The sequence below is a fragment of the Myodes glareolus genome, chromosome 12, assembly GCF_982192425.1.
Source record: "Myodes glareolus chromosome 12, mMyoGla1.1, whole genome shotgun sequence".
Taxonomy (NCBI): domain Eukaryota; kingdom Metazoa; phylum Chordata; class Mammalia; order Rodentia; family Cricetidae; genus Myodes; species Myodes glareolus.
The window spans coordinates 17,958,818-17,970,188 of NC_142037.1; the positions used below are offsets into that span (position 1 = coordinate 17,958,818).

Genomic DNA, 11,371 nt, shown 5'->3' on the forward strand with positions numbered 1-11,371 from the left:
ACAACCTTGGTATCATCCAGACCCTTGAACCGTAATTTTCAACTGGATACCCAGGCATATGGATATTAAAATTAGGCACGCATTCCTTGAAGAGGTGTAATGCTTGATAGACTATTCCACCCGCCACTCCGGAAGTCGAGTATCCAGAAAGGGGTAGTCTCGGTGATCTTGTGATTATCTCCTCTGAACCACCCTGGAAGAAGACTAAGCCACAGGATCGCTGATCCATCACTTTTGCTCAGAAATTCTCCAAGTACAGGAAAGACGTCTCTAATATAAGTGCCCTCAGACCATCTCCCCCTAGTGTCTCATAATTACTGGGCTTCTTATGGCCTGAAATCCTGGGGCTAGTTGGTTGGTCTCCAGCCTTCTCTTTATCTTGGGACAATAATCCCCCCCCCTTTTTTTAAAAAAGACATGGTCTCACTATGTAAACCAGGTATAAAAATCCACCTGTTTCTGTTTTCCAGGTGCTGGGAGTAAAGATGTGTGATAGCCCAGCTTAATAATTCTTTAGTTTTATGCTTTTTTCCCCAAAAATCCTGTAAGGCCGTTTTGATCACCCCCATACTGAAGCTAAAGGCAAGTCTCAAAAGAGGGGTGAGTTACCCACAGACACACAAGTCCATGACACATCTAAGATTTGAACAGACCCCCTCTTCTGAGTTCATGGTCCTTTCTGGAAGGCATATCTGGGAGATGGGAATGGCCTTCAATGTATAGGGTTGAATTTGTTGGCTCCCATATTTGAAAATGTTTTCCTTCAAGTAGGATGAGAAAGGCACTCAAAATTGAAGAGGCAAATGCACAAGGGTGCCAAGATCCAAAGAGTATGATTAAAACTCGAGGTTCCTGGGAAAGGTTAACCAAAGTGATGACAGCTGCCTTCTCTTGTAGCTAAAGGCCCGAGTCAATGTCATTTAAGCCATGGCCCTAATCTCATCAAACTTCTGAGGCTCTCTAACCGACTGCATGTATCTGCGGTCTCGGATAGTCTAAGAGATGGAAGGCCGGGGAAAGTGGAAGGGTGGACTCTCCGAAAGTCACCTGAGGAAGCCAGGTCACTCAACAGCTGCCTTTCGGGTGTTTAGCACTGGCCTGTGGTGGCAAACTGTTTCCTTTCCCTTTGGGGTGCTCTTTAAAGAGGGACCTTTTGAGGCTGTTGTGGCCAAATTCTCCACATCTGCACCTCTTTAATGACGTCATGTGACAGCAAAGTCTGGGAGCGCTAGCACTAAGACCCTTCTTAGGTCTTCCACTCTGGGTCGGCTCAGGCATCACCTCCCAGTCTTTGTGGCCAAGATCTCCTTCCCCAACTGCTCCCTTCACCTAGTCTCTCCTATTACCTATTTAGTTCCAGCACCAGTCACTTCTTTGAGACAGGGTCTCACAATGTAGACCAGGCTGGCCTAGCTCACAGATCCAGATCCACTGTGTCTGCCTCCCAAGTGCTAGGATTTAAGTATGCATCCGGGCTTTTTTAACATGCACTTTCAGTAATAACTTGATGTCTACCCCAGTTTTGCGGGAGTAGTACATTCACTGTGTACTTGTAGAACTTTGTCTGGCCCATTGCAGAAGCTGAGGACTAGTCTATCAGATAGATTTTGAAGGAATAAAATTACCCCTCACACGTGTGTCCCTCAGGAATGGTGAGGGGTACTGTGTCTTCCCCCCCAGGCTCTCAAGAAGCAGAGTCAGGGAGCCAGATGGCAGGGTTTATTTAACCATGGCCAGCTGGCCTGACCTGTGAGGGGATGAGCCTTCTAGTAGTTTCCCAGACTACTACATTCTGGGCAATTACCGCCCTGCCTCACTCTCAGAAGAGCGTGAGGTGCTGGTCATTCTCAGTCAAGAAACAGGAGAGAGGCTCTGTGTAGCCCCGCGTCTCAGCCACCAGACTTTCCATGCTCCAAACCCCCAAGGCAGAAGGCAGTACAGCGACCTCCACCCCAGTCTGATGAGGAAAATCCAGTCCCTTCCCGCCCCAGAGGGCCTGATGCCTGCCTGGACAAAGCAAGAAATATTAAATATAAATAATTTATACAAAATGGCTCATACAAAAAGCAGTAGGTAAGGGGAAAGAGATGCCTTGGTGAGTGGCTAAGACGACCAAAAGAGATGAAAAGGGGAAGAATCCCCTTCTTCCCTCGACAGAGCCCTCTAGCCACCCTCATGGAGCAGGGCTCTGGCAGGCAGGAGAAGCTAAGGCTGCAGGAACAGGCCCTCAGGGGAGCAGGCCAGCGAGCAAGTTGGTAAAACGCAAGGCCTGCCCTGCAAGCTCTGCTACACACCGTGCCATCTCTTGGACTGCGGTGCCAGACGGGTAGCCCAAGGCAGCCCCTTTGACAGCAAGCACAGTAGCCCGCAGAGTCTGGCCTAGCATTGTACCAGCAGCCCCAACCTGTGCTCGGAGAGGTGCAGAGGCTGCCAGTCGGCCTAGGGTGTCCCCAACAAACACCAGGCGGTGAGCAGCCACCACCACTCGCTTGCCATGGGGCACGAAGAGGCACGGAGGCTGGTTGGCCTGGGTACTGGACATGAGAGCGGCCACAGCGGCCTGCAGAGCTGAGTAGTGGCTCTGGCACTGCCCTGCGTAGAAGTGCAGAAGCTGGAGGTCTCCGGTGGACAGGACCAGTGGCTCCTCTGGGGACAGGACTTCCTGTGGAGAAGAGGAGGGTCAATGAGCCATCAAGGCCACTGCTGCTCTTTTTTCCCTCACTCCCTCTGTTCTTCATTGAGTGCAATCCCTTTAGCTTTTCTCACCATAGAGAATTTAGATTCTCAGAGACAGCAGTGAAGGGCTCAGAGTTGACAGAAAGATCTGGATTCAAATAGTGTCAGGCAACTTCAGAGAAGTCTCTGAATTTCCTTGGTTCCTTATCTCAGAGTAGCCTAGAGCTGGGGATGAGGTTCTTTGTCCTAGTCTTGCCTTGTATATGTAAGGCTTGGCTTTGGTTCCCAGTATCATACTGTCCAACATCAACACAACACAAGCCATGCTTTCCATATATTTAAAAAGTCAGAGCATCCAGGTATATCAGTTGACTTATGTTCATACCGACTCTGCAAAATCAAGTCTGAGATGAGCATAGTTGCTCACATCTGTCACTCTAGTAGTTGGGACACTGGGACAGGAGGCTTGCTGTGAGTACGTGAAGTCAAAAGACAACTTCTGAGAGTCTGTTCTCTCGTTCCACCATGTGGGTCCTTAGATCCAACTCAGGTCATTAGACTTGGAGCCAGCGCCTTTACCCACTGAACCACCACACCGGACTCTGTTACATTGTAATTCAAACTAGCCACATTCCAAGTGCTCAGAAGTCATACAGGTAACTATCAGATGGTGCAGGTCTAGCTTGTATTTGGGCGACGGTGATCACTGAGACAGAACGCTGAACTGGCTTATCACAGTTAACTACGCACAATGTAAGCCCCACACGAGCATCACTGCAACCGCGATGGCGCATGCAGTCATCCTAGCATGGGAGCTGGCACTCAGCAAACACCTGATGGACGGAGGCTACGAAAGGCCATCCTTCTGGTCTCTGGCTGAGATCAGGTATTAATGGGGTTGAGGAAACTGCCTCACTTTCAAGGTCCAGAAAGATAAGGCAAATGCTACAGATCCCAGTTACTCAGCGGTGGAGCCCGGCTTAGAAGCCAGTCTCTTAGGAGCCCAGGAATTCACTCCTGGAGGGAGGGCACCCGGCCAGCTTTGCTCCATCGCCCGGACATTCCTTCTGCTCTCCCAGCTCCCTGACTTCTCTCCAACACATTCTTTTCTCTTTTCCCAGATTCTTAATAAACGCTTCCATGTTCTAGCACCTCCTGCGGACTAACTCCTTTTTGTCCTGACCCCATTTCCCGCATACTCAGCCCCACCCCACCTATCTCGCAGATGGCTTGGTTAGGAATATCTATTCCCTTAAGTTCCAGTCCACCTTGTCTGGCACACCCCTCCAGGTTTACCTGCTGTTCCAGCAACCCCCTCTCTGGCAATTCAGGACCGGCTGGGAAAGCTTTATCCAGGGGTCTGGAACTCTGCGCTTTATCCACACCCTGCAGGGGGATCATGTGTCAGTCAGTGGTAGTGAAAGGGAGCAAACTTCAGGCCTCCATGGCCTCTGGGACCCTTCCTAGTCTCTTTTCAGGGAAGGATTCTAGCATGGAAGCTGGCAGTCCTTGTGCTGACAGCTGTTTAGCTTCGTGCTGGGGTTAGGGATGGATGTGGCACTCGCTCAAGCTGCAGTCCCAGGCTAGAGGCCAGGAGAGGGGGACCGAGCTAGGGAGACCCTTCTGGCGCGGCTGCCCAGGCCCTCACCTTCAGGTGCACATAATCATACTCCTCGGCCGTCGGGATGCCTTCGTACTCATTGTGAGGGGCTGCTGAGCCATCATCTACCTCCCTGCACTCCTGATCTCCGTAACCAGGCAGGCAGGGTGGGGGAGGCGGGAGGGGCCTGTCCTGGATACTGCCCTTTCGGCCTGGGGCAGGAGAGGGTGCTGGGGAAGGGGTGGGAGCCTCAGAGACAGGCAGGGCAGGCAGAGGGCGGCGGGACAGGCTCTCGGTGGAGGGCAGCCTGGGCCTGTGCTGGAGTGGAGGGCTTTTGGTCAGAAGCTGGGCCACAGTGTCCAGGTCAGTGGAGGAAGAAGCTCCAGGTGACTCTGGAGATGGTGACTCTGGTCCCAGCAGAGGCACATCATAGATGTCTTCCTCTGGGTCCCTGCTTTCCCCATTTGCCAGTAGTTCCTCGGGGGCTTCATACAGGTTGAGGAGAGCTGACGCCCGTTTCAGGTTTGATGGGGCAGCGTAGAGGGGAGGCCCTGGTTCCCGGCCCCCTTCCCATTCCAGATCTGGCTCCAGCTCAGCAGATGGCTTCAAGGCCAGGGGCACATCGTAGGGAGCTTCATCCTCTCCAGGGGACTGTGGGTCAACTGGAGCCAGAGGACAGGAAAAGGAAGCTGGGGAGTCATATGGACAGCTGGAGGGAGCCCGGAGGACGTTGGGAGGCACATCATAGACCTGGAGGGAGGGATCAGTGTTAGCCATCAGCTCAGCAGTAGACCACCCTTGAGAATTAACTCTGGCCCTCCCCCAACACAGCGTTCTCACCTCTAACACATCTCTGGGGGCAGTGAGCTGTGTCCCATTGACTCTGGGAACCTTGTAGATGGAGTCGGGAGAGGGTGAACAGGATCTAGCAGGAGGTCCTGAGGCAGGGCAGGGTCGAGCTGGTGGTGGCACCACATACACCTAGGGGATGAAGAGGTGGGCGTGTCAGGAGTGGAAGTCACCGGCACAAGTACATATAACTTCAGGAGCTTACAGAGCTTGCAGCCTCCTCCCTCCATCCTCCCTGTGCCGAGCTTAGAAAGAGAAGGCAGACAGACACCAGACAGGTCCCGGATGCCAGACCTCAGGCCCTGGATGGGGCAAAGACTGCCAGGCCTGGGGTGATGCGAGGCTCTAGTTCTTACCTCCTGCTCCTCACTGCCAGGCTCTGGGGTGAGACACGATGAGCCAGGTTGGGCGGGAGATGCTGGGGCGAGGCTAGGCTTGGGTGCTGGGCCAGCAGGAAGAAGCTTCACTCTGTTAGCAGGCACGATACCCTGCTGGCCATGCAGGGAGCAAAGGCACCAGCCATCTAGGCCGCCAGCACCCTCCCTCTGCAGTACCCGTAGAACATCTCCTCTGCGGAACGACAGCTCCTGGGGGGACTCAGCAGTGTTATCGTAGAGTGCCCGGGCAAGCTGGGCCTGGCGGGGAGGTTGGGAGAGAACTCTCACAGACATGCATGAGGCCCTGTAGACCAGACCAGCCTCCCAGTTCATTCAAGGTTGACTCAGCTGCTCCTGATTAGGCTCTGCCTTGTCATCATCACGGAGGGCCCGCTTCTCTTCCTCCTCATGCTCTGACCTAGCACCTTCCCATCTTAGTGCCTTTGCACTTGTATTTCCTCTACTCTAAGATCTCTCCCCTGACTCCATCTGACTGGTCCTTTCAGTCTTCCGTTCTGAGAAAATGTCCCCTCAGAGAGGCCTTATCGTTACTTGCTTCCTGTCACAATCTGCGCCTGTATCCACCCACTATTTCCTTCAGACACTTTCTATTACTTAGATGTTGTTATTATTGAGTTCCGCTCTTCCACTGTAGGCCCTGTAAGAACAGGGGCTACTATATCCCATAAGCCCCACGGAAGAGTTCCACTCAGAACTTGTCCTCAATACACATTTGCTAGGTCAGCCTCTTCAGAGCACATGAAGAGGTCTTGCTAGGGTCTCCCACAGAATTTCTCTTATCCTCATTCTGTCCCCCAGTGATTACTCCACCAAGAGAAAGGTTAGACGAAACAAATACAGACACCCATCTTTCTGAGGGAGCCTGGAAGAAGCCTAATTTAGACAGCGTTGAGGCATACTTGAGAAATAAAAACAGAAACCATTGCTTTTCCTAGCCTGGACAAATACAGTTCTACCACAAGAGGCTGGAGAAACACAAGGGTGTCTATTTCCAGGCCTGATCTAGGAGGAACCTAAGCTTTTCCCATGGAGGACCATGAGCTCGGGTACCAAGTCACAAACTCAAAGTGTCAGGGACTAAGTCTTCACACTAAATCTAACTCTCAGAATCTCCCTGTGAGAAGGAAAACTGGGGCACAGGTTTAGGCTTGGTTCCACGGCATATGGCTGATGCAGCCGGCAGAGCCTGCGCTGGCTGTCTCTCAAGGGTGCTCTCTATGCACTTGTATAGTCTGTGTGTGTGTGTGTGTGTGTGTGTGTGTGTGTGTGTGTGCGCGCGCGTGCTGTAATGCGCATGTGGGGGTCAGAGGACAACTTGCAGGAGCCGGTTCTCTCCTTCCACCATGTGCATTCTGGAGATTGAACGTGTGTCATCGGACTTGGCAGCCAGTGCCTTTACCTGCTAAGCCCTTCAGTTTTCTTTTAAAGTTGTTTTTGTTTTGTTCATTTTTTTTTTATTAGCACAGCAGTAGAGAGGGAGAGGGACTCCAAGGTGAGTAATATGTGTACAAAGGCTCCCTCAGTTCTCGCTCCCCTTGGGCTCTTGTCCCACAGGTCCTTTAGTAGAACCAAGCTTATTCCACTCAGAATATCACGGCACATTCAGCCTCAGTTGTCACCCCTGAATGATCGCCAGTGGGATCCCAGCAATTGTGGCTCACCCGGATGTCGGAGAACAGCCAGGTAGACACTGCTAGTCGGGTAGCCACGCGGACCCTCTAATTCAGTTAAAAGTCCTAGTTAGGGGCTGGAGGGATGGTCAGTGGTTAGAAGTGGACACTAAAAGTGGACACTAATCTTCCAGAGGAAGCCACACTGCCTAACTCAGAACTGCATGTATGTCTAGTTCCAGGGCATCCAATGCCTCTAGTCTCTGTGGGCACCTGCACTCATGTGTTCATCTCCACACACAGACACACACATTTACATAATTAAAATAATTAAGTGGGAAGTATTTAGTTACACCAAGTCTGGTGATAGGGACCTATAATCTCAGCTACTTCAGAGGCTGAAGCAGTTCTCCAGTTGAAAGTTTGAGGCCAGCCTGGGTAACTCTGTAAGATTCTATCTCAAAATGAGAAATGAAAAGAAGGTTGGAGGACTGGGGATGTCACTCAGTGGGTGGAGAGGTTCCTGTAGCAAACACAAAGTCCTGGAGTCTATCTTTAGCTACTGGGGTTATGGTGGCACATACCAGTTATCCCTGCACTTGGGAGGTGGAGGCAGTAGGATGGGGGGCGGGAGTTAAGGCCAGTCTGAGCTACATAATACTTTACCTCAAAACAAACAAACAAAAACTCAAAAAAACCAACCAACCAACCAAATCACTGAGTATCTGAGTATGTAGCTAGACGAGAGAACACACTTCGCTAGAATGTTTGAAACTTTAGATTCAGTTGCTAATACTGTGTGTGTGAGCGCACGCATGTGCGCGCTCACACACACAAACACACACACACTATCAAGCAAACAAGCAAATCTCCATCTGTAGCAGGATGCTGCTGGACTGTAGGGGAGAAGGATGCTCGCTCACTCACAGACATGCTGGTCCTCTGGGATCCTGCTCTGTGCTAGAAGGCAAGTGGCCCAGTCCTTTCGCTCCTGTCTGTGGCTCCCAAACAACCACCAACCCTTTCTTCCTTCCTCAAGGTGTTGGGGTCAAACTCACGTCCTTTTGCATGCCAGGCAAATGCTCTACCACTAAGCTACGGGCCTGATCCTCACCACTATTTCTGATTATACTTTGGCTTCTAAAGGATATAGTCTACAAAAAGAAAACACACCAGGTGGTGGTGGTGCACGCTTTCAATCTCAGCACTGGGGGAGGGGCAGATCTCTGTGAGTTCAAGGCCAGTCTGGTCTACAGGGCTAGTTCTAGGATAGGCCCCAAAGCTACAGAGAAATCGTCTTGAAAAACCAAGAAAGAAACACACACACACACACACACACACCAAACAGATAACAGATTGCTGGTTGGCTCTGTGTTCTCCCTCTCTTCCATGTGTGTATGTGCATGTGGAGGCCAGAGGCTGACGGTGGGCATCTTCCTTAATCATGCTCCACTTTATTTCTTTGAGAGCTTCGAATATGGAGCTCACTGATTCGGCTACACTAGCTGGTCGACAAGTCTCTGGGATCTCCTTCTCTTTGCCTCCCCAGTGCCGGGAGTACAGGTAGGCACCCCTGCACATGGCTTTTTATGTGGATGCTGGGGATCACCCCCAGGTCCTCAGCTGGTGCAGAAATCACTTTCCCAGCTGAGCCATGTCCCCAGACCCTACACCTTTCCTTCTCATTGCAAACTGGAAACTAGCACTTTGGATCTAGCCAGAGATGCTCTAAGTGCAGGTGGACTTGGGTTGAGCCCCTTTCTTGCGTGGATGCCTCCAAGTGGTTTTAAACATCACGGTGCTGTAGTTCCATCCTTTGTAGAATTTCTAGCTATAGCCAAATACCTACTTTTGGATGGTAACATGTCCTTCTAAAATTGAGAGCTGCACGGGAACAATGCATCAAAAGATCATGGCAAAGTTTAGCACAGGGCCAGGTGTGCAGAGTAAAATATGAATATTAATATTGTTAACGCACCTGTGAGTTTCATTAGCATAAAATGAAACTCATTTATACACCTCCCCCCCCCCCCCCCCGGTATATCTCCTGGACTTCAAAGGTGGCAGTGACTCCAGGATCCCGACAGCGGCTCTGGCACTCCCAGAGGCACTCTGCCACCAGAGGACTAAAAGGTTTTGTCTAAGGATTGAAGACTGGAGCCAGGGTGCCCTGCGTCTCCCCGCTTTGCTTTCACCTCCATAGTTTTTCTTCCCGCAGCCAGAGTGCAGGGAAGCAGGTGGCAGCTGGCCTTCCCTGGGAATGCCCAGCAAGGGCTGGAGAGGTGTCAGGAGGAATCGATTTGTTTGGATTTGTTCTACAGCCTCCAAGGCAGAGCAGAGGTGGAGCTGTATGGCTCCTCCCTGTATTAGGTTTGAATTCTGTCCAATGGGGCCTATGCTTTGCAATTTGCCTCAACCCAGGCCAGAGCTGCTGAGAGAATGGGTGTGATCACCCTACTCTATCTCCTCCTAAGGGCCTAGCTGATTTATTGGGGTGGAAGGGTGCCACTGCATTTTCTGGTAGGCCTCCTCCCACAATCCCAGCAGGCCAACAGTTCCTTCACTTTGTCCCCAGTTACCAGAAAGTGGCCCGAGGCAGGCTGATGGTCTCTCCCCTCCTCTATTATTTCCCCCTGCCTCGCTTCATTTTTTCCAGCCCTCTAGAGCTGGACTTCCTTGGCCGTCCATTTTCCGTGGGCTGCCTGGTCTTTGCCAGAAAACTCCTTTTACTTACCTCCCTGCCAACCACCAGGGGCCATCTGTTCCCACCCAGAAAAGAACAGATAGGGCTGGAGTTACACCCCCCTCTCCTCCGTCTAGCCACAGCTACTATAAAGAAAGAGAATAGGGAGAGAGGAGGAGGGGCCAGCCCAGAACTAGAAGGCGGCACAGGGAAGGAGAGGGAGAAAGAAAACAAAAGAAGAGGACACAGCTTTTGGGAGAAGAGATCACAAAGAATAGGTAGAAATGAACGCGACTGTGCCATAGAGTAGGTTGGAGATCTCTGCCTGGCAAACCTCCTCTCCCTGGCGGACTCACCGACGTGGCAATGGCCATGGCTCTGGCCTCCAGCGTTGCCTGCTTCAGACCAGGCTCAGTTTCACTGACTTCAGCGATGGCTGCCCCTCACCATGGTTCCCGGCCTCCAAGCCAGAAGGTCACCCCCAAGCTGTGTCGCTTGAAGAGTTGCTTCCCCCAAAGTTGGAGGAAGAGAAAGAAAACCCACGAAACTTTCCAAAAGGGAGGCAGCTTGGCCAGGCAGGAGGAGGAATGGGGCGGGCCTGGGCGTCGCTACGGGACCTCATCCAAGGGGCGCGCTCTAAACTGTCCCCAGGGTCTCCCGGGGGGCACTAGGCCCCCCACGGCTGTGGCCTTAGACTGCGGACGCCTCTTGGACACACATGGGCCCAAAGCTCACGTCCCAGGCCGGAGAGGCAAGGAGGCAGAAGCAGCTGCTGCTTTCGACGCCTCTCCAGGCAGCTCAGGCTAGCCCTGAAGGCTGGGAGAAGCTGCCCGAGTGGTTGGGCAGGACGAACGACTCCTGGGGCCAACCCTCCCCCAGCGGCAGAGCGGTGCTCCCAGGACTGTGGTCGCGGCCGCCGGGGCACTGCGGCGGGACCCGCGGGGAAGGAGGAGGAGCGAGAACTGAACTGTGAGGCTCCCAATGGCTCAAGTCAGAGCAAAGGCAGGCCGCAGCCGAAGGCCTGAGAGCGCGTGGCGGTGCAGCCGGGCTTTCTGCCCAGGCCCGCGCCGAGGCGGGTTCTCTCGGCCACACTCGTTCCCAGCGCGGCCGGGGTTTTCGAGGCGGCCGCCAGCCACTTCTCGATCTCGGAGCCCAAGGGCGCGCGCCACCCTTTGCCCCGGGACACCCAGTCCCCGCTCACATTCCCTGGATCCGGCCCTTGGCGCTCCCCTTACCCCCCAAAGCTTAGGGACGCTCCTGGTATCTGGGGAGCGAAGAAAAAGGCCACAGAGGCAAGGGAGCAGTGAAGGGGAGGAGCAGCTCTGTGGGCTCGCCCCGGGTCTGGGTGCGCACACTGAGGGGTAGAAGAGGTCCCGGGTCGCGCGTGGCCCCGCTCACCCCTCCCACACCGCGCCCCTTCTCTCCCGAGCCCGGGCTCCCTCTCCCCCTCCGCAAGCTCTCTCTCTTCCCCCCACCCCCATTCGGGCCCACCCCTCCCGCGAGGGGCTCAGTCCAGGGGATTAAGGGGGGGGGAGGGGAAGCTGCGGAGAAGGGG

At 53.2% G+C, this 11,371-nt stretch overlaps 1 protein-coding gene across 1 annotated transcript; it reads right to left on the minus strand.

The window, feature by feature from the left end:
- Window positions 1-1,704: 1,704 nt before the first annotated feature.
- Efs (embryonal Fyn-associated substrate) lies at window positions 1,705-11,182 on the minus strand. Its single transcript, XM_048444688.3, has 6 exons — window positions 10,173-11,182; window positions 5,482-5,760; window positions 5,117-5,257; window positions 4,325-5,026; window positions 3,973-4,062; window positions 1,705-2,662 (listed from the first exon to the last, which is right to left on the minus strand). The coding sequence occupies exons 1-6, from the start codon at window positions 10,188-10,190 to the stop codon at window positions 2,228-2,230; spliced, it is 1,665 nt and encodes a 554-aa protein (XP_048300645.2). The 5' UTR covers window positions 10,191-11,182; the 3' UTR covers window positions 1,705-2,227.
- Window positions 11,183-11,371: the final 189 nt, after the last annotated feature.